This window comes from Carcharodon carcharias, chromosome 3 (assembly GCF_017639515.1).
Source record: "Carcharodon carcharias isolate sCarCar2 chromosome 3, sCarCar2.pri, whole genome shotgun sequence".
Taxonomy (NCBI): Eukaryota; Metazoa; Chordata; class Chondrichthyes; order Lamniformes; family Lamnidae; genus Carcharodon; species Carcharodon carcharias.
This window is the reverse complement of record NC_054469.1, coordinates 65963590-65985036: the sequence shown is the minus strand read 5'-3', so window position 1 is coordinate 65985036 and position 21447 is coordinate 65963590. Positions and strand designations below refer to the sequence as shown.

The 21447-nt window shown below is 40.4% G+C and overlaps 1 protein-coding gene across 2 annotated transcripts in view; it reads right to left on the bottom strand.

Moving 5' to 3' along the window:
• The window catches only part of rsu1 (Ras suppressor protein 1), a 246657-nt gene that overhangs the window by 134208 nt on the left and 91002 nt on the right, over positions 1–21447 (bottom strand). For both annotated transcript variants that reach the window (XM_041183109.1, XM_041183110.1), the window contains exons 4-7: positions 18059–18179; positions 15153–15271; positions 6988–7070; positions 6628–6742 (exon numbers count right to left, since the gene is read on the bottom strand). In XM_041183109.1, coding sequence (XP_041039043.1) covers positions 6628–6742; positions 6988–7070; positions 15153–15271; positions 18059–18179 — 438 coding nt within the window. The remainder of the gene's footprint in view (positions 1–6627; positions 6743–6987; positions 7071–15152; positions 15272–18058; positions 18180–21447) is intronic.

Sequence of the window (21447 nt, the reverse complement as noted above, 5' to 3'; positions counted from 1 at the left end):
GCCCAGCATGATGAAGCTGCAAGGTGACAGTGTGGCAGGCAAGTCAGAGCCATTCTTCAGTTGATATTTGGTGAGAGGGGGACATTTAAGGGTTAATTTCTTTCTGAAGTCCAACCTTTATTTTAATTTAGCAGCTAACTAAATCCTTGGGTTGGGAGGTGGTGAGTTTTAGTCTGACCATAAAACAGGGGTTATACAGGCTCTGCTTGCAGCTGCAGCTAGTTAATTAGATAACTGTCGTAAAGAGGTTTTCAGAAGCCAGATTTAGACCGCATAAAAGCAAGCCATCCACAGTGCTGCTTTTGTCTGCACTGGTGTGCTGCTTTGGGCTGTATTAGAATACTTCAGTTGGAGTGTGGTGAAAGAGGGAGTTCAGTGAAGTGGGAAGGAGGGATCCTTTCATTTTCTACCTTTCCACAGAAAGGAGTGCAGTAGCCTTGGTAAGTAGGACCTGTTGAGTATTTCTTCTGTCCTTAATATTCTTTAAACTAGAGGAAGTAAAAGAAAAGGCAGTAATTTAAGGGTAAGTCATAGCAGGGCAGCTCGGCCAAGTGGAATGCTCCTCCTGTGCGATGTGGGAAGTGAAGGACACTTCCAGTGTCCAGGGCGACCACGGGTGCAGGAAGCGTCTCCAGCCGCAGCTACTCAAAATCCGCGTTTCAGAGCTACAGCTGGAGTCACTGTGGAGCATCCGCAGGGATGAGATCTTCGAGAATAGCACATAGAGTGAGATAGTCACACCACTGGTAAGAGTGCACAGGCAGAAAGGGAATGGGTAACCGCCAGAGTAAAAGCACTAGACAGGTAGCACAGGGGACCCTAGTCCCCTGGGTCCATCTCCCTCTCCAACCAATTTTCTGTTTTGGATATCGCTGCGGCAATGGTTTCTCAGGGGAACGCAGCAAGAGCCAAGTCTGCGGCACCATGAGTGGCTCAGCTGCACAGCGGAGTGAGAAAATAAAGAGACTGGTAGAGCAATGGTGATAGGGGATTACAACATAAGGCAAACAGACAGACGTTTCTACGGTCGCAGACGTGACACCAGAATGGCATGTTGCCTCCCTGGTGCCAGGGCCAAGGATGCCACTGACATTCTGAAGGGGGAGGGTGAACAGCCTGAGGTCGTGGTTTATATTGTAACAACCTAGGTAAAAAGAGGAATGAGGTCCTGAAAGCAGAATCTAAGGAGTTAGGAAATAAATTAAAAAGCAGGACCTCAAAAAGGTAGTAATCTCAGGATTATTCCCAGCACCACACGCTGGCAAGATCAGGAATAGGAGAATAGACCAGGTGAATGCATGGCTGGAGAGATGGTGTCAGAGGGAGGGATTTAGATTCCTGAGGCATTGGGACCGATTCTGAGGAAAATGGGACCTGTACAAGCTGGATGGGTTGAACCCCAGCAGGACCAGGACCAATATCCTCGCAGCAGTATTTGCTAGTATTGTGGGGGAGGCTTTAGACTGGCAGAGAGATGGGAACCTAAGCGGGAAGACACAAGAGAAGGAAACAAAAATAGGGATGAGACACAGAAAAGCAAAAGTGGAAGGCAGAGGAAACGAGGACTAGCAGCAAATAGGGCCATAAAGCAACAACATTAAAATGTTAAAAGAATAAGCCTAAGGGCACTGTATCCCAATGCATGGAGCATTCACAATAAGGTAGATGAATTAACAGTGCAAATAGATGTAAACTGGTACAATATGATTGCGATTACAGAGACATGGCTGCACGGTGACCAAGGCTGGGAACTGAATATCCAAGAGTACTCGATATTTAGGAGGACAGGCAAGAAGGAAAAGGAGGTGGCATGGCATTTTTAGTCAAGGGTGAAATCAGTGCAATAGTGAGAGAGGGTATTGGCTCAGAAAATCTAGGTGTAGAATCAGTCTGGGCAGAGCTAAGAAGCAACAAGAGGCAGAAAAAATTAGTGGGAGTTGTCAACAGGCCTCCAAACAGAAGTGATAAGGTAGGGGATGACATTGAACAGGAAATTAGAGATGCATATAACAAGGGTGCAACAGTAATCATGGGTGACTTTAATCTACATATAGACTGGGCAATCCAAAATTAGCAATAATACTGTGGCGCATGAATTCCTCGAATGTGCACAAGATGGTATTTTAGACCAGTATGTTGAGGAACAGACGAGGGAATGGGCTATCCTAGATTTGGTATGGTGTAATGAAAAGGGGTTGATTAATCATCTTGTTGTGCGGGGTCTTTTAGGGAGCAGTGACTATAACATGATTGAATTCTTCACTAAGATGAAAAGTGAAGTAGTTTGATAGTAAACTAGGGTTCTAAATCTAAACAAAATAATCTATGAACTATGAAGCACGAGTTGGTTTAGAATGGGGAACTTCATTAAGAGGCATGATGGTGGATGGGCAATAGCTAATATTTAAGGAACTAATGTATGCATTGCAATAGTTATACATTCCTTTCTGGCACAAAAACATAACAGGAAAAGCAGCCCAACCATGGCTAACAAAAGAAATTAAGGATAGTATTAGATCCAAAGAGGAGTCATAAGGTTGCTAGAAAAAGTGGCAAGCCTGAGGATTGGGAGCAATTTAGAATTCAGCAAAGGAGAACCAAGAGATTGATTAAGAAGGGAAAAATAGAGTATGAGAGTAAACTTGCAAGGAATATAAAAGCAGACTGTAAAAGCTTCTCTCAGTGTGTAAAAAGAAAAAAAGATTAGTGAAGACAAATGTAGGTCCCTTACAGTCCAAAACAGGAGAATTTATAACAGAGAACAAGGAAATGGAAGAGCAATTTACAACTACTTTAGTTCATAGGGCAAGACACAAATAACTTCCCAGAAATGCTACGGATCCAAGGGTCTAGTGAGGAAGAGGAATTGAAGGTAATTATTACTAAAACAACAGTACCTGGAGAAATTAATGGGACTGAAAGCAAATAAATTCCCACAGCCTGATAATCTACATCCCAGGGTACTAAAGGCGATGGCCATGGAAATAGTGGATGCGTTGGTTGTCATCTTCCAAAACTCTCTATATTCTGAACAGTCCTGGCAGACTGAAGGGTGGCAAATGTAACCCCACTACTTACAAAATGAGGGAGGAAGAAAACAGCATATTACAGACCAGTTAACCGAACATTAGTATTATGGAAAATACTAGCGTCTATTATAAAGGATGTTGATAACAGGACACTCAGAAAATATCAATGGGATTAGACAAAGTCAACATGGTTTTATGTAAAGGAAATCACGTTTGACAAACCTACTGGAGTTTTTAAAGACGTAACTAGCAGAATAGATAAGGGAGAACCAGTGGATGTGGTGTATTTGGATTTTCATAAACCTTTTGATAAACTCCCACATAAGAAGTTTGTGTGGAAAATTAAAGCACATGAGACTGGGGGTAATACATTTGCATGGATTGAGAGTTGGTAGCAGACAGGAAACAGAGAATATGAATAAATGGATCTTTCTCGGTGTGGCCGGCAGTGACTACTGGTTACTGCAGGGATCAGTGCTTGGGCCCCAGCTATTCACAATATATATCAGTGATTTGGATGAGGGAACCAAATGTAATATTTCCACGTTTGCTGATGACAAGAAACTTGGTGGGAGTGTGCACAATGAGGAAGGTGTTCAGAGGCTTCAAGGCAATTTAGGCAGGTTGAATGAGTAGGCAAATACATGGCAGATGCAGTGTAATGTGGGTAAGTTTGAAGTTATCCACTTTGGTAGGAAAACCAGAATGGTAGAGTATTATTTAAAAGGCGATAGATTGAGAAATGTTGATGTACAAAGGGACCTGGGTGTCCTTGCACACCAATCATTGAAAGCAAGCATGCAGTCAAGACAGCAAATGGTATGTTGGCCTTCACTACAAGAGGACCTGAGTACAGAAGCAAGGATGTTTTACTGCAGCTGTACAGGACCTTGGTGAAGCCACACCTGGAATATAGTGTGCAGTTTTGGTCTCCTTACCTAAGAAAGGATATACTTGCCGTACAGGGAGTGCAATGAAGGTTCACCAGACTGATTCCTGGGATGGCAGGATTGTCCTATGAGGAGAGACTGGGCTGATTAGGCCTGTATTCACTCGAGTTTAGAAGAATAAGAGGAGATCTCATTGAAATGTATAAAATTCTGACAGGGATGGACAGACTGGATGCAGGGACAGGTTCCTCTGGCTGGGGGCTCTAGAACAAGAGGTCACAGTCTCAGCATATGGAGTAGGCAATTTAGGACTTAGATGAGGAGAAATTTCTTCAGAGATAGATTTCTGGACTCAAAGCATCAAGGGGTATGGGGAGAGAACGGGAATATGGCATTGAGATAGAGGATCAGCCATGATCGTATTGAATGGCGGAACAGGCTCAAAACGCCAAATTACCTACTCCTGCCCCTATTTTCTATGCTTCCTGGCAATGCATGATTAATAAGGCGGGATTGAGACGATACAGTGTGAAAAGCCACCATTGCAGTCAGCGGGTAAAACGTTCCCCCCCACCCCACAATGCAAATCTGGGACACCTCCACCCATAGTCTCTGCCATTTCCTTATTTCCCCATTATTAATTCTACAGTCTCATCCTCTAATTAACCACCATTTTCTTTAGCTATTCCATTCCTTTTTATATACTTGCATAAGCACTAGCTGTCTGCTTTTTATATTTCTTGCTAGTTTATGCTCACATTCTAATTTCTTTCCTTCAATTTTTTTTTTAAAAAGGCTTCTTTGCTGCTTTCTAAAATATTTTCAACCTTCTGGCCTACCATGACTCTTTGCAGCATTGTATGCCTTTCTTTTCAATGTGACACCATCCTTGACTTCCTTAGTTAGCCATGGATGGTTCATCGTGCAACAGCATCTCTGTGATGGCTACCATATCAATCCCATTTATTTCTATTTGTGCCATCAAATCACCTATCTTGTTATGAATGCTGCGTGCATTTTTCCCTTACTCTGACACTATTTGCTGCTGCACTCTTATGTTTGTATGCGCTGTCCCTTCCTGACACATTCTAGTTTTCATTACCCATATTGTTAGCCTGCACTATTGCCCTATCCTTTTTCTCTTTAACTCTCTAAATAGCCCCACACCTGAGCCTTCCAAGACCTTGGACAGGGTACAGAGGAGACTTGTAAAGATGATACCTGGAATGAGGGATTTCAGTTAGGTGAGCTGATTGGTGTAGCTGGGATTGTTCTTCTTATAGCACAGAAGGTTAAAAAGGAACCTAACACAGGCATACAAAGTTATGAGGCTTTTTGGGAGCAGCAGCAAAACACAGTTTCCTTTGTTAAATGAGCTAGTAACTTAGAGGTCATAGATTTCAAATAATTGGCAAAAGAACTGGAGTGAAAAACGAGGAAATATCTTTTCACAAGGGGATTGCTAATACTGGGAATGGACTACCCGTAAAAGGTGGTGGATCAAGTTCTGTAGGAAGTTTCAAAAGGCAATTGAACATGTGCCCAAAGGGAACTAATTCGGAGGATATGAGGAAACTTGACAGGCTAGCTAAATGTCAGGTGGAAAAGCCTACACCACAAAGTACAGCTGAGGAGCAGAGAACAGATAGAAAGATCTGGAGGGATCATAGGGAAGTGAGGAAGTGGGAAAAATTGTGGAGGTAGAAAGAGATCAGGGGAAGGGAAGGAAGTAAGTAAGTTTGTAGGGCCTGGGGGCGAAAACACTCCTGCTCCTCCTGACCCATAAGCAGTGCTGTAACTGCACTCATCTTATGCATCTGGCCCTTCTTGCCTTCCTGGTTTCCCAAGGCATGGGAAATCCAGCTACAAGGAGTTATTTTCTTTTTAATGAAACCACGTAAAAACTGGAGGAACACAACTTCCTTAAAAGCTTAAACTGACCAATCTGCCTCCCCCAATAAAATCACAAGTGAGTGGATTGCGATCAGGTTTGAAATGTTCCATGCTTTCCCTTCCTGGTTGGTAACTGTTAATCCATTCAGTACATTTGAAAATTAACTGCATAGGTTCCTGATGGAAAGTCTTAAATTTGTAACAAGAGGCCAGTGAAACTCTCCATTCCCTACAGCTGTCCCACATACTAAGGATAGAGCTACCAATATAGTCCTTAAATTCTAATTTTCACAGCACTGCTGTGCATGAAAATTATTTGAGATGACATGGGAGCACTGATGTAGAGCTCTCCATTCCCTGATCTCAACACTGAGCCAAGTATGGAACAACAATAAAATCACATTTTATTAATGTTTTGCCTTTCTTGTAGAAGTGTATTTACAGTTTATAGAACCACCGTTTGCAAGAAAAATAAATGTACCATTACCTTTCTTGAAATGTGAGAAATGAATTGATTCACAGACATGATTTTCAATAGATTTCCTATGGGTATTAATTTAAATGCCTCAGTTTACAATTTTAGCATGCTTTCATAAGTGTGTACTGCAATCCAGATACCTAAAACGGTCTACAGCCAAGTTATCGCTAAACCCCAATAAAAAACAATTGGTGATGCTCTTTCATCAGACATTTTTTTTTTTAAAAGACATTTACTGCTTTGCTCAATGTGTTTTAAAAGATCTTTATCTATTAACAGTATGCAAAACGTCACAGTATATTACAGATAAATCATATAATGTGGCCCCTACTCTTACCCATTTCAGGGGGAAGCACGGTTAGTCGATTTCCTTGAATATGGAGCTCCTTCAACTGAGACAAATCCCCAACCTCCTTTGGCAGTGATATGAGGTCATTGTCCCTTAGGCTGATCTGAAAATACAGAGTTATTACACCAATTCAGATTTCAAATGCAGAGTTCACAAACAATTCTTAGTTTACTTTCTCTCACCATCTCAATTTATTACAAGTCTCTACTGATGAGCAAAGGGCAGGGCCTGGTGATGTGGGTTATTCCAGAAAAATAAACCCCAGAGCTGCTTGAATTTACTTCATTCAGAATTTACAGGAGCTGCAAAAGTGAATTGATTTTTCAAGAATTTAGATAAATTACTTACTATCTGCAGCTTTGTGAGTTTCGCAATTTCTGGCGGCAGGATTTCAAAATCGTTGTCACTTAGATAGAGTGCACGCAAGGTGGCTGTAAATTAAACAGCAATGTATAAACAGTGTGGCATGTAACCAGACCATGGAGGCCCAATCAATAAAAGTAGTCAAGCTTGATTAATAGCCTTGGCTTTGCAAAAGCCTCTGACATGCCCAGGGCACCCAATAATAACAAGCAGGTCAAACTGGTTTATTGTATTGATGCTTGGATGAGGAAAGTGACCACATCCTGAAGTATTGACACAATTAACAACTTCAGTAACAACATATGCTTGATGCCCCTAAAAAGACATGAAAACATATGTGGCTCCTTACAAACCTTTACGGCTTTTGCTACCAAAACCTATATAACTTCTACATCTTTTTGAACAAATACTGCATGATTTTCATGAAAAGCTATTTAAGTTCTTTATGCATTGACCATATTGCTTACCACCGACTTCGTTTATTTTATTCTCGGAAGGGATATGGGCGTCGCTGGCAAGGCCAGTGTTTGTTGCCCATCCCTAATTGCCCTTGAACTCAGTGGCTTGCTAGAGCCAATTCAGAGGGCAGTAGAATCAACCACGTTGCTGTGGTTCTGGAGTCATGTGTAGGCCAGACCAGGCAAGGACAACAGATTTCCTTCACTAAAGGAAAACAGCGAAGCAAATGGGTTTTTATGACAATTGATAAGCATGGTGAGCATGAAACTAACTTTCAATTCCAGGTTTTACTGAATTCAACTTTCACCAGCTGCCATGGTGGAATTGGAACTCATGTTCCCAGAGCATTAGCTTGGTTATCTGGAGTATTAGTCCACTGACATTACCACTACGCCACCATCTCAGTTACCGAGCCAAATGTACTCCATTTACGATTTTATCTGCAGCAGATCTCTATAAAGCAAACCTTTGTCCGCTGACAACCACGAATAAGTTCCAAACTTAAGATGGAAAAATATTGTGTTCAATAAAAACAAAAAATTGAATTTTGTCCTAAATACATATACAAATAGCAGCTTCTACTGAATGTCAATTTCAAATCATGACGGGAGCTTGACACTGATAAATGCCGAAGTTACTTCACAATCTTTGCAGAAGGATTGGCAGTATGCTTCCTAATAATTAAGCTACCATATACAGCAAATAGGACAGTTTTAAAAGTGGCATGGCAAGACTCCAAATGTACAAAGGCACCAATTGAAATGATTTATGCTATCATACAGTAAAGGAGGATACAATCACTTTGGATATCCACAGGGTATTCTGTAAACTGGATATAAGTTCCTTCTTTGACGCTTTTTTAAAACTACAATGAAGATAAAAAGACAGGACAAAATCCTGAACACCAGTATACTCAATCATGTCCAGTCTATGTCAATTGCCACAAAGATAAGCAGGCTGGGTATAGGTCACCAGTGAATCCACTAATGGCAGCTGAGTAGCAAGAAAGGTTATAAAAGCATCCTGAAGCAGATTGTTCAGTTTTTCTAGCATGTTTATGGATAGAGGATGACGACAACTGACTGCACAGCTGGTCAAGCAGAGTGAAGAACACTAAATTCAGGGTTTCAGTGAAAAATGCTAACAAGCAGGAACTACACCCGCCTGTAAATCAGCAAGCACATAGGATTTCAAATGTGAAGTATGCAGAAGAAGTTCCTATCTCATATTAGCTTTTGCAGCAGTATGCTTTAGCATTGCCAGTGATGTCAACATCCCAGGAGCAAATAAAAAAAATAGCTATCCCAAGACAACTTTGAAAGTAAAGGATTACCAAAAAATCAATTATTAAAACAGCTTTTAAGTGTCAGAATCCTCCTGTCTTTCCTGAAAATTGGAAGTATAAACATGTTGTGCTTTCTAGTAAAAGAGATTACTCCCAGTGTCCCACCCTAGTGAGTAGGAAAACAGAAAGTGCAGGTGAATGGGTGGCTGGAGAAGTGCTACAGGAGGTTAGGCTTCAGATTCCTAGGCAATGGGACTAGTTCTGAGACAGGAAGGGCCTATACAAGCTAGATAGGTTGATTCCATCTCGGTTCAGGTGCAATATCCTCAAGGGGAGGTTGATTAGTGTTGTGGGAGAGGATTTCAACTAACTTGGCAGGGACAGAGAGAGAAATCAGAATATGGCTGCAGAGAGGAGAGACAGGGCACACAGAAAACTACAAGGATCAAACAGAATAAAGAATAAGGTATTAAAAGCAGGATTTGAATGAAGGGGTAAAAAAGCAAATCAGACTAATAATGGTGCTGGAATGTAGGTGCCATAATCCAAGGAATGTTACAAATAAGGTTGATGAGCTGTAGGCACAAGTTGTCACAAGGGCGTAGGACATTGCAGCTTTAACAGAGACCTGACTTAAATATGAGTAGGAATGGAACTAGGCATTACTAGCTACAATGTATTTAGGAGGGACAGAAAGAGAAACCTGGGCAGAGTGGGGAAGAAGAGAGAAAGGTGGTGGGGAGGAGAGGGAGAGGGAGAGGGCTTGTTGGCAATATTAATCAAGGATAATATTACAGTTCTCCAGATGAGGGATATACTACAGGGTTCAAAGGCTAAATCCATTTAGTTAAAGTTAAGGAACAGAAAAGAAGCTGCTACATTGCTGGGGTAGGTGGATGGTGTAATGGTAATGCCACTGGACTAGTAATCCATAGGCTAAAGCATGAGGGACAGGAGTTCAAATCCCACCATGAAACCATCGATTATTGTAAAAGCCCATCTTTAGGGGAAAAAAAAATCTGCAATGTCTGGCTTACATGTAACTCCAGATCCACAAATCATATGGTTGACTGCTGATTGCCATCTGAAATGGTCTCGCAGCCTCTCTGTTCAAGGGCAATTAAGAATGGACAACAAATGCTGGCCTTGCCAATTATGCCCACAATAATAATACAGGTAATGGCAAGTACGGAATATTGTCAAAAACTAGCTAGAGTGGAGAGAATGCATGTGGAAATTGAAATGCGTGGAAAAAGTAAAGATTGGCCTGTTACAGAATACCTAAAATTCTTTTGTAAACATAGGGCTGAATCTTCCGGTTGGCATCCGGGGGCGGGCCCAACACACCGACACATAAAATGACACGCGATGACAAGGGCGCACATCCCTAATAAGGCCATTAAAAAAGTAATTAAACTAATTAAGAATGCTGCCTGTCTAACCTTAAGGTTGGCAGGCAGCCAAAAAACCCAAGCAGCCTTCGTGTTTTTTCAGGAAACCTCATCCACGGGCGGGATGAGGTTCCCTGAAGCTTTTATAAAACAAATAAATACATTTCCCCACCTTTACAAACATACCCCAACTCAGGGGACATGTTTGAATAAACTTTTACATCATTTATTGAAGTTTTTAATTGTCCATTCAATCTCCCCGAAGCAGTCTGGGACTCAGCGGGATTGCTGCGCTCTTTCACACGCATGCACGAAAGAGTGCAGGCCCCAACTCTCTCCTCCTCCCCCCGCCAGCACAGGTCGCGCTGAGCGCTACCGGCTGTGTGTTACGCTGTGCGGGCCTTAATTGACCCACCCATGTAAAATAGCAGCGAACAGCCGATCACGGGCGGCAATCGGCTCTGCCCACGCTTGTTTCTGCCCGCTATAAGTAAAATCCTGGCCATAGAAAATGTACAGGGTAGTTAACGGAACAGTGGGGTTGATTTGGAACAAAAAAAGGAATTCTTCTTGTAGAGTACAACTTAGTGCTTTGCATCAATCTTCACAATAGAAGAGGATAAAGTCAACGTTGAAGTGTGGAAGGAAATAGAAATAGTGCATAAAATACTTAAAAATAGACAGGAGGTGCTAATAAGATGGAATTACTCAAAGTTAACAAGTCACCAGGTCCAAATGGAATGTGACCTAGGTTGTTGAGGGAAACAAACACGGAGATAGCAGAAGTTCTGACAACAATCTTTTGACTTTCTTGAATATGGGAGTGATGGTAGGAGATTGGAGGATTGCAAATTTTGCCTCCATGTTCAAAGGGTGGGTGGGATAAACCTGGTAACTACAGGCCTGTCAGTCTATCATCAGCGCTGAGAAAACGAGAGACTATGATCAAGGACAAAATTACTGTTCACTTTGAAAAGCATGGATTAGTAAGGGTCAGCAGCTCAAATTTGTCAAAGGCAAATTGTGTCTGACTAACCGGCTCGAGTTCTTCGATGAAATAGTGTGGCGGATGAATATGTGAAATGCCTTTAGAAAATCCATAAAGTACCTGACAACAGCCTTATTTGGAACAATGACACACATGGTATTAAAAGCATGATGGTTTCTTGGGAATACAATCAGCAAAGGGATAGGAGGCAGAGTGTAGTTGGTGACTGGATTTTTTTGTGGTTGAAGAGAAGTATGCTGCAGGGCCCTTCAAAGGCTTGGTATCAGCATCACTGTTTCTCTTGATATGGTAAATGATCTGGACTTGGGTACAGTGAGTAAAATTTTGAAGTTTGAAGATCATGTAAAATTTGACATGTAGTAAATAGTGAGTAGGATGCTAAAAAATGCCAAAGCCAAAATAAGGCACACACAAGGGAGTAACATTTATTTTAATATCAAAATGTAATTTCAATTCATTTATCAACAACTTATGCTTGTTTTCTTCCACACTGGTTAAAAAGGTTATAAATAGCAGAAATGACAAATATGGGCTAAACAAGAAATTAGATATTTCAGCCATGCAAGAGAGGGTTTTAAAATAAATTATGTATGTTAATAGAAAACTAGTATTTTTCAGGATTTCTTTTTAGATATCAAGGTGGAGTTTCATTAAAATGCTATCAATTTTAGTCATAAATAGGGTTTGTAAACATATACCAGCAAATGGATACATCTATTAAAAAATCCTTCCAACTCATGATGATGATCATGGTCAAAAGAGACAGAGCCATATAGCTTTATTTCCCTCCCAATGTGAGGCACAAAAAAATCTGTCCCAGCATATGAACTATCTGGAACTAGATGCAGTGGAAAAATTATTTGAATAAATCATAAATACAAAATTATGAATTCAGGCATTCAAAAAATTACTTCATAGTAGGCTTATTAGCAAAATTAAAGCCCATGGGATCAAAGGGGCAGTGGCTGCTAGGATACAAAACTGGCCATGGCACAGAAAGCAGAGAGTTATAAGAAATGGTGGTTTTTCAAACTGGAGGGAAGTGAGCAGTGGTGTAACTCAGGGGTTGGTGTTGGGACCATTGCTCTTTCTGATAATATATCAATGAGCTGGACTTGGGTGTACAGGGTTATAAATGTCAAAGTTTGCAGAAGTAAATGATCTGGACTTGGGTACAGTGAGTACAATTTTGAAGTTTGAAGATCATATAAAATTTGACACATAGTAAATAGTGAGTAGGATGCTAGCAGATTTCAGGAAGATAAACTGGTGAATTTACTGTGGATAACTGAGAAGTTGGTCCACTTTGGGAAGAACGACTTGAATACAGTATAACCTAACTCATACTATTCAGAAAGGAAAAAAATCAGAATTTTGTAAATATGTAAATGTAGTGAACGGCAAAGGAGGATGGTAACAGACTTCAGGCAAACATAATCTTTGAAGATGGCAGGACAAGTAAAGGCATACGGAATCCTTGACTCCATAAATAAAGGAAGAATACAAAAGTAAGGAAGTCATACTAAAACTTTATAAAACACTGGGCAGACTCCAGCTGGCATATTCTGCTGATTGCACTGTAGGAGACAAGTCAAGGTCTTAGAGAAGATGCAGAGGAGATTTACTAGAATGGCACCAGGGTTGAAAGGCCTCAGTCATGTGGAGAGAGTAGTGAAGTTGGAGTTATTCTACTTAGAGCAGTGAGGTTAAAGGGAGACTTGATGGAAGTATAAGTTTTGATAGAGTAAATAAGGAGAAGCTGTTTGCAGTAGCAGGAGAACATAGATGTAAAAAGGTAACTGGCAAAACAACCAGAACTGATACATGGAGAATAAGATTACACAGAAAACTATGATCTGGAATACACTGCCTGAAAGGGTTGTGAAAGCAGTTTCAATAATAGCTTTCAAAAGAGAATTGGATAAATACTTGAAAGGGGAAAATGTGCAGGGCTATGAAACAAAAGCATGGGGGGTGGGGGGGGCTAATTAGATAGTTCTTTCTAAAGAGGCAGTACAATGGGCAAAGTGTCCTCCTTATGTCCAGACACTAAGGAACTGCATTTTATGCTGTAAATCTTTATTAGTGGCCAACAGGCTTAAATTTCCAGGCTGTTAAGTGTGCCATAGCAATGGAAAAAAGTGCTGTATACTCAGACAGTAATTGATAATCAACCACTCACTGCAATAGCATGCAGTTATAAAAGGAAATTTTTAAAAAAGCATGGTTCCTTCCCCTATCAATATTAAATGCACATTTATTGCAAATAATGTCATAAAATTTCATCAATTACAATATAGATTTAAATCCTGATTACTACTTCCAAAATAATAAATCTAATGACTCACTAGAAGAATCAATCCCACTTCAAGTCAGATGGATCAACAAATCCAATTCGAAGCTCAATTGCATCTTTTCATCATGTTCATATCACCTGAAACACTTGGGGCAGAAATTCTATCTCGACGGGCGGGCGGGCGCGTGCCCGACCTGCTCGTATGAAATGACACGTGTTGGCGATGGCTGAGCGTGCAGACATCAATGCGCAGTAGTGCGATAATTCAGTCGGCGGGCATGCACCGGAGTCGGCAGCGCACCCGCCGACAATTAAAAGGCCTGTTAAGGCCATTAAATAATTGGTTAAGGTAAAATTTTTGCTGCCTGTTTGTGTGTCTGAAACTGAAGATGGTTGATGAGAATAAACCAGCTCCCAAGAAGGGAGTCAAGAAAGCCTTAAAGAAACCGTCAGGGCGGCAAGAAGCGGCGAAGGTCGAGGAAGGAGAGTTACCCATCTACATCTACAAAGTGATGAAGCAGGTTCACCCCAACACCAGCATCTCTTCCAAGGCTATGAGCATCAGGAACTCGTTAGGGAACGATATTTTTGAGCGCATTGTGTCAAAAAGCTTCCCACCTGGCCCATTACAACAAGCGCAGCACCATCAGCTCCCGGGAGATCCAGACTGCCATGCGCCTGCTGCTGCCCAGGGGACTGGCCAAGCACGCCGTGTCAGAAGGGACAAAGGCAGTGACCGAGTACACTAGCTCCAAGTAAAACCTCACAACGGACTGAAAAACATTCAACCTAACGGTTGGCGGGTAGGCGAAATGCCCAAGCGGCCTTAGCGGTCTTTTGGAAACCTCATCCATGGGTGGGATGAGGTTACCAAAAGCAAATAAAATAAATTAAATTGAATTAATAACATGCTCAATTGACAGAGGCACATGGAGGGTCATGTTTTATCATATTTTTAGTTTCTTTATTACGTTTTGCTATATCTCCACCTCCCTGAGGCAGCTCTGTGCCTCGGAGATTATGCAGTGCTCATTCACTCCAGCGCCCACCCCTTCCGCTCACGTTTCATGCTAATTGAACTGCCAGCGTGAAATCGCAGTGCGGTGCCTATCGTGGGTGGCGGTTAGCTTCCCGACCGCCCCTGCCGAGCTAGCCCGCCAAGGGCAAAATTCTGCCCTTGGTCAAAATGACACAGCAGCAGTCTGCTCAGTATGCTCCTGCAATGTAGAAAAAGACTGAGTCCACGTTAAATTAGAAAAGAAAACATTGCATATTTTAATTAGAATATGCTGCTGTACAAAAAAAAGACAGTTAAGACATAAGGGATTCATAATTATGAAGCTTTAAGTTGAATGACATTAACTGAGAGCAAAACTGAATTGCAACCATTTGCTCCACATCACTGCTAAGTAATTTCATATTTAAAAGAATTTGCAAAACAAGTGGACAGTTGCAGTTTGTAAAGCACATCCCAACAACTTATACAACCTATTTTATTCATTTCCACATGGTCCAAACCAAAATTTCAATTTAATGCAACCAATGTTCACCCCTTTCAATTGCCTTCTATACAGACCACCAGGTTAATGAGCAAGAACCCAAAATGGACTGCAAATCAGAAATTACAACAGCACTACCTAATTTCACTTCTATTACTGGTCAATATAGGTAATCATAAATAAATAAAACATTTTTTTAAAAGTTTCTTACTGAGGTAGAAGAAGTTGCCAGGGAGAGAATTTTCATTCAAATTGTTGTATGTCAAATCAAGCACTTCCAGTGCTGGCAGAGACCCAAATCCTCGTGGCAGAGTGTTTAACCTGTTCATGCTGTTGGGGAGAGGCAAGAAATAATGAGTTTACAATCCCCAAATAATATATCTACATAAGGAGGTATGTGGATACACATTTAACTATATTAAAAATCGAGTTGAGGCTCTTTTCTGACCAACTGATTGGCCTTCAGTCTATCATCCAATTTCCCTGAGAAGATAATGGCGGGCCACGTACAAATCAGTAAATTGCACCCAAAAAATCAATTAGGTTACTATTCAAGTTTCCACTAAAATCTATTCATGTAGTCACAAACACCAAACCTTCCATAAACTAGCACAATGGGTAGCATAATAGAATGCAACTGTTTCTCTTTTCTTTCATTAAAAAAGTATTCCTTGATGGAATACTGAAAATGGATTTATCACCAAAAATAAAGCTTATTCAAAGGTGTTCACTCCTCCACCTGAGAGTAACCTAGTTTAAAATGCTTGAAAAAAGACTTAAAAAATGAAATATTTTTGTTGTACAATTGAATGTTTCTTAGTAAATTATTATTGTGTGATATGAAAAGCTTTTGAAGCATGCCTATTAGGGTCTGTGTGCCTCAAAAATTAGCGCAATTTCAAGAGTCTCTACATTCAATGATTGTCCTCTGCTATTCTGCCATCTCCAGTGTGATGACACCATCTCCCCTTTAAGATTTATGAAGGGCATGTTCCTTCTGCAATACCTTGGTCCACAGTGCAATCATCCTCACCAGCCCTCCCCTTCCCCAGCACCTCCCCATGAAAATGCAGGAGGTACATCACCTGTCATTTTACGGCCACTCTCCTCATCATCCGAGGCCCCAGTCACCCCTTCCAAATTAAACTGCAATTTATTTCGACTTCTTTTAATTTAGTATTCTGTATTCGCTGCTCATGTTGCAGTCTCCTCTACAATGAATTCAGTCCACAAGCGCAACCCCGAGTTCCCAGTCACTTATCATTTTAATTCTCAGTTCAATTCCCACTCTGAGCTTCCTGTCTTCGGCCTCTTACTCTGTTCCAATGAAGCTCAGTGTTAGCTCGAGGGACAGCAGATCATCTTTTGACTTGGCGCTTTGCAGGCTTCTGGACTCAACATAGCATTCTACAATTTCCAATCATAGCCTCTGCCTTATATTTGGACGATAGATGTTGGTGGTGATTCTGCCTTCCTATTTACACCTCCTCCAGATGTTTCTTTACTTAACCTATTAGTATCACTTTTTGCCTTTCAATATTATAAATTTTGTAATTTAATCACTCATATTTTCCAGCCGAAATACTTTCCCCATTTGTTCCTTCATCCTTTAGGAGTCAGCCTCTTGTCTTTAGTCCATGTGGTTATAGTCCCATTCTAAGACGTGAGTGCAAAATCCAAGGCTGACACTCCAGTGCAGTATTAAGAGAGTGTTGCACTATTGGAGGTGCCACCTTTCAGATGAAATGTTAAACTAAGGTCCCGTCTGCCCTTTCAGGTCAATGTAAAAGATCCCATGGCACTATTTTGAAGAGAATCAGGGGAGTTATCCCTGGTGTCCTGGCCAATATTTCTCAAATCAACTTCACAAAAATAGATTATATAATCACATTACCGCTTATGGGAGCTTGCTAAATACAAATAGACTGCCACATTTTCTACATTACAACAGTGACTACACCTCAGAAGTATTGCACTGATTGTAAATCACAGACCTCCAGAGGTCATGAGACATGTTATATAAATGCAAGTCTTTTTTTCTTTTCCCTGCCCGGCTTAAGACTGTTACATGTCTAAGAAGTCCCAGTTCTGACGAAGGGTTAACTACCTGCAACAAAAAACCGTTTCTGCCCACTGCCCACCACCCCCCCACCACAAAAGATGCTGCCAAATCTGCCAAGCATTTCCTGTTTTCATTTCAGATTTCCAGCATCCAAAGTCTTTCACAGTTACTGTAGCCTCAACAGTTCTTCTTGCCCCAAACTGGCAATTTGTTTTGCAGTTCATGATTACCAGGTTACAGGAAATTGACTCCAGTCCATTTCCCACCCAGTAGCCCATTCTTCAATGATTCATGAGGAATGACAGGAGATGCAAAAGCTTTGTTATAGTAAAATCTTATCCTGCAACAAAAAACATGTATTAAATGTAGGTCATGCTTGGAAATGAACAGAATAGGCCAATCCTAACCATCTAACTGGATAATGAGTACCAAATCTTAAGGTTCATATCCACCTATTTCAGATAGAAAAGGGATCAAAAGATTTAGAGCTGAGGCCTATAGTTGGAACAGAAAGAGAAAAGAAGTGCATGCTGCATCAGAGCTTCAGCCTTTTACCTTCCCAGATTTTGGTTTTGAATCCCGTTTAGCCCGATGGGATAAATGTTCTAGTCTTTCAGTACTTACAGGTTTTGAGCAAAATGAGACAGGCAGACTCAATTTAAACTCCAGTGGACAGGAGCTAGAAGCATAAAGCTACATAAATTTGAATTCTAATATCATAATCTTGCATTGATAAGAGGGGTCAAATGGAGGACTAAAATAAATTAAAATGTTCTTCTTGAACAAGAATGTCTTTCTGAAGGTAACAATCGGGGGTTTGGACTGTCGGGGGGGGAAGGGGGGTGGGGATGAAAGGCAAAAGAAGCATGTAGTGTTCGAATGTTGTGCTTCTTGTTTGCAATTTATCTAAATAGATTATTTGTAGAATGTTATACAAATGTTGAATTTGGGAATGACCACCTTCATTTCTACTCTTGTCGTACTCTCATTTTCCTTTTTCTTTACTGCCTCGTCCCAGTATATTCCAACTTGACGACTCATTAAGATCTACCTACCCAAGGTTCAGATGCTTCAGTTTCTGCAGGCTGCTGATTTGTGTTGGAAGGTCTTCAATCTGATTATTGAAAACATTCAGCACTTCCAGGTTCCTCAGGTCAGCTATATTTGCTGGAACACCTGAAAGTAAGTCAGCAGGAATACAGTTAATATCACCTCTCAGCAGGCACCAGCACAAGAAGGAGAAGCAACAGAAAAAAAAATTAAATGGAAAATCATTACTATACTCTTGGGTTTGCAACACAAGGCAGGAGGCAGTTCTTTGTAACTTAAACCCAAAGTATGATGCTGACTGCCCATTACATTCACCATCAAGTGAAAAATAATTAAAATAGTTCATTTTACTAGAAAATAGAATTGAGAGATAACAGATCCAACAAGAAATCATCACTAGCTAAGAAAGAAAATTTGGTCATTTTTATAAGGTAACACTTAAGAAAGCAGAAAGTAGTAATTGAAAGATTACATGGAATAACTAGGGATTTTTTTCTCCTGGAAACAGCCTCACTAAAACAATTTAAAATGAATTGCATCTAAATACTGCTGCATGCTAAACAGAAACAAAACTATGATGTGCCAGAGTTGTAACTGAAAACATACTAAATATCACTCCACAATGAAATTGAAAAACCAGGAGGTACATTAATTAATTATACAGCAATAATCCAATTGACAAAAAAGGATGAATCTTGAGCAATTTATAACATTTATCTAACTGAAGAGTTTAAATCCTAGACATAAAATTAATCTTCCGTATATGCTTTAACAGTTTGAAATTTTGTGCATGCGTTTTTCCACTCGGTTTTCATTTTGTGCTAGTAGCAGTTAACAGGGCTGATAAATCTGAATTGGCTGTCACTTGTTAAGTAAGGGAGAACTTTTGATCATGACAAAATTTAGAGGAAATTTGAAGCAGCCTGTAATTAACAGGATCTATCATAATTGACAACATTGGCATTATTTCAGAAATTAAAAACATCAAAAGCTTTAGTAGCAAGCACAGATCATTATGGGTGAATAAACACCACACATTCTACACTTCGTAGCAAGTTATTCAATTACAAGGTGCCATTTATGATGGCAGGTTTAATTTTTAGTTTGTCTGCCAAGTGTTTTCTGATCTGAGGGTTGCTTTGGATCACTGAGGTCTAGCCCCATAAAATTGAACAATATTGATCAGCATACATCTGACTATAGGTAAAGTAATCGGAATGCATAGCCTCCCAAAAGCATTCTTGCAGATATTTAAAAATTATCAGGAATATCCAAAGTCATTTCTGTTTAATCCATTTACCTCCCTCACTCCCTTAGACCAATAAAGTTGGAAGCAAAATATGTCACAAATACTTAGTTCAATGTACAAGTATTATAGTGATCTTATGACAATAAACTTCTATAAGTAAGCTAATTTCTGTAATATAAACATGGCTGTAATATTTTAGAAAGATAAGGAAGGGTTTGAGCCCAGAAATAAGCTATTTTTGTCTGCAATTTAAAACATAGTACACTCGATCACTTGTTGAGCCTTTCATGAGTCTGCTGATCCATAGTATGGAATCTTAACACAGAATTAGGTTTGGGTGGCCAGAAAAATGTGTGTCAGGAAGAAAGCTCCAACCTGTTAACTTCCAGGTCTTACCAAGGTGGGTCATGGGGTCAGCAGTCAACCAGGAGGTTGGAGGGCACGTAATGTTAATAAGGCTGTCTGGTTTTATAGTGGGTGGTTGGATTTAACAGGCCTTTGGAAACCTGTCAGTTTTACAGCACTGCTTGTGGGCAAAGTGAAACAGGCGTGCTTCCTCTGATCCTTAAACTTCCCCACCCCACACCATCAGACTCACTCCACTCCCCCCCATGCAAAAGATCACTGGAATTGGGGAGCAGACCTATATGGTCCCACAGCTTGCTCTGAAATGCTCCCCACCAGGTGGAAACCAAGTCTGCCAATCAGACTGACTTCTTGGTGGGAAATTTGTCAGGGTCAAAAGACCTATGCTGTGTAAGTTAAAACTCCATAGCATGCAGGTAAACCTTGACTTCTAGGTTTTTGTCCAAAACTCCATCCCTGGCTGAGTAACCAACCCAGCAAATATCTAGACCATAGATTTCTGTGCATTTCTAAATTCAACAGTTGTTCAGAGGAGGACTATTAGTAGCAAGATCACCTCTGCACATTTAACTCCAAATCTATATTTAAAAACTTCAAGTTCACATGCTACAAATTAAAGGAAGAATATATCTCCATTGGAGTGGGGGTACAGCACAGATTCACCAGGCTGTTTTTGTGTGAAAGGGTTCAATTATGAGGACAGGTTGCAAAGCCTAGGCTTGTATTCCCTTGACTATAGGAGATTAATGGGTGATCTAATTGAGATGTTTAAGATGGTTAACATCTATTCTATCAACTTCTTTTAAATAACAACTAGTCCCTGGGAGTATACAACAAGAGGGGTATAACCTTAAAATTAGAACTAGGCAGGGTTGATGTCAGGAAACACTTTTTCATACAAAAGGGTAGTGGAAATATGAAACTGTTTGAAGCCACAGCAATTGAAAACAATGTTGACTGAAATTTTTTGTAAGAATAATAAGGATTACAAAACCAAGACAAGTAGGTGGAGAGTTAAACTACAAAGATCCATAATCAAATTGATTGGGGGAGCAGGTTTGAGAGGCTGAATGGCTTACTCCTGTCCCTATGAAGGAGAGAAGTTTGCTTGGGTTGACTATGTTAGTTTGGCAAAAATGAAAAGGTCTTGCAAATTATATTTGTGGTTGCCAAACACCTAGCGGTGTGCTCTGTTTGCTGCCCAGAATAGAAAGCAAACAAAAAACATCCCAATAATTTCGCAAAGAACAATGTTGTCCCATTCACCATATGGAAGCCAGAGAACTCAAATCAATAAGAACAAAACAGGTTACAACAGATCAGTTTTGGATCAATACTTACTCATTAGAAACAGCATGGCCCACGTGCCATGAATGGCTCAGTGCAGATTTAAGTGCTAATCAACAAGCAACACAAGTTTAAACACAGATGCCAATTTACAAGATTCACCATTTGAATGCAGTTTAATCTGATCCACAAACTCCCAGCAGGTAATAAAAGAACATGATGTGAAAGAACGTGAGCTGCAATGTACGGTTAGAAATTGGATCAACATATGGTTGTAAACATAGAATAGTTACTGATAATAATAAATAACCTCTAGAATGGATGTCCCCAGCTGTGACAATTAAGATCACTTACACTGCTTTCCCTCCTCCTCCCCACCCAACCCTCGAAATTCACATTGTGAATTTCACATTGAAACCAATAATCTTAACAAAACACCCATCCATGATATAAAGAAGCATTGTGGTTCACAGGAATCACATTTTACTTTGT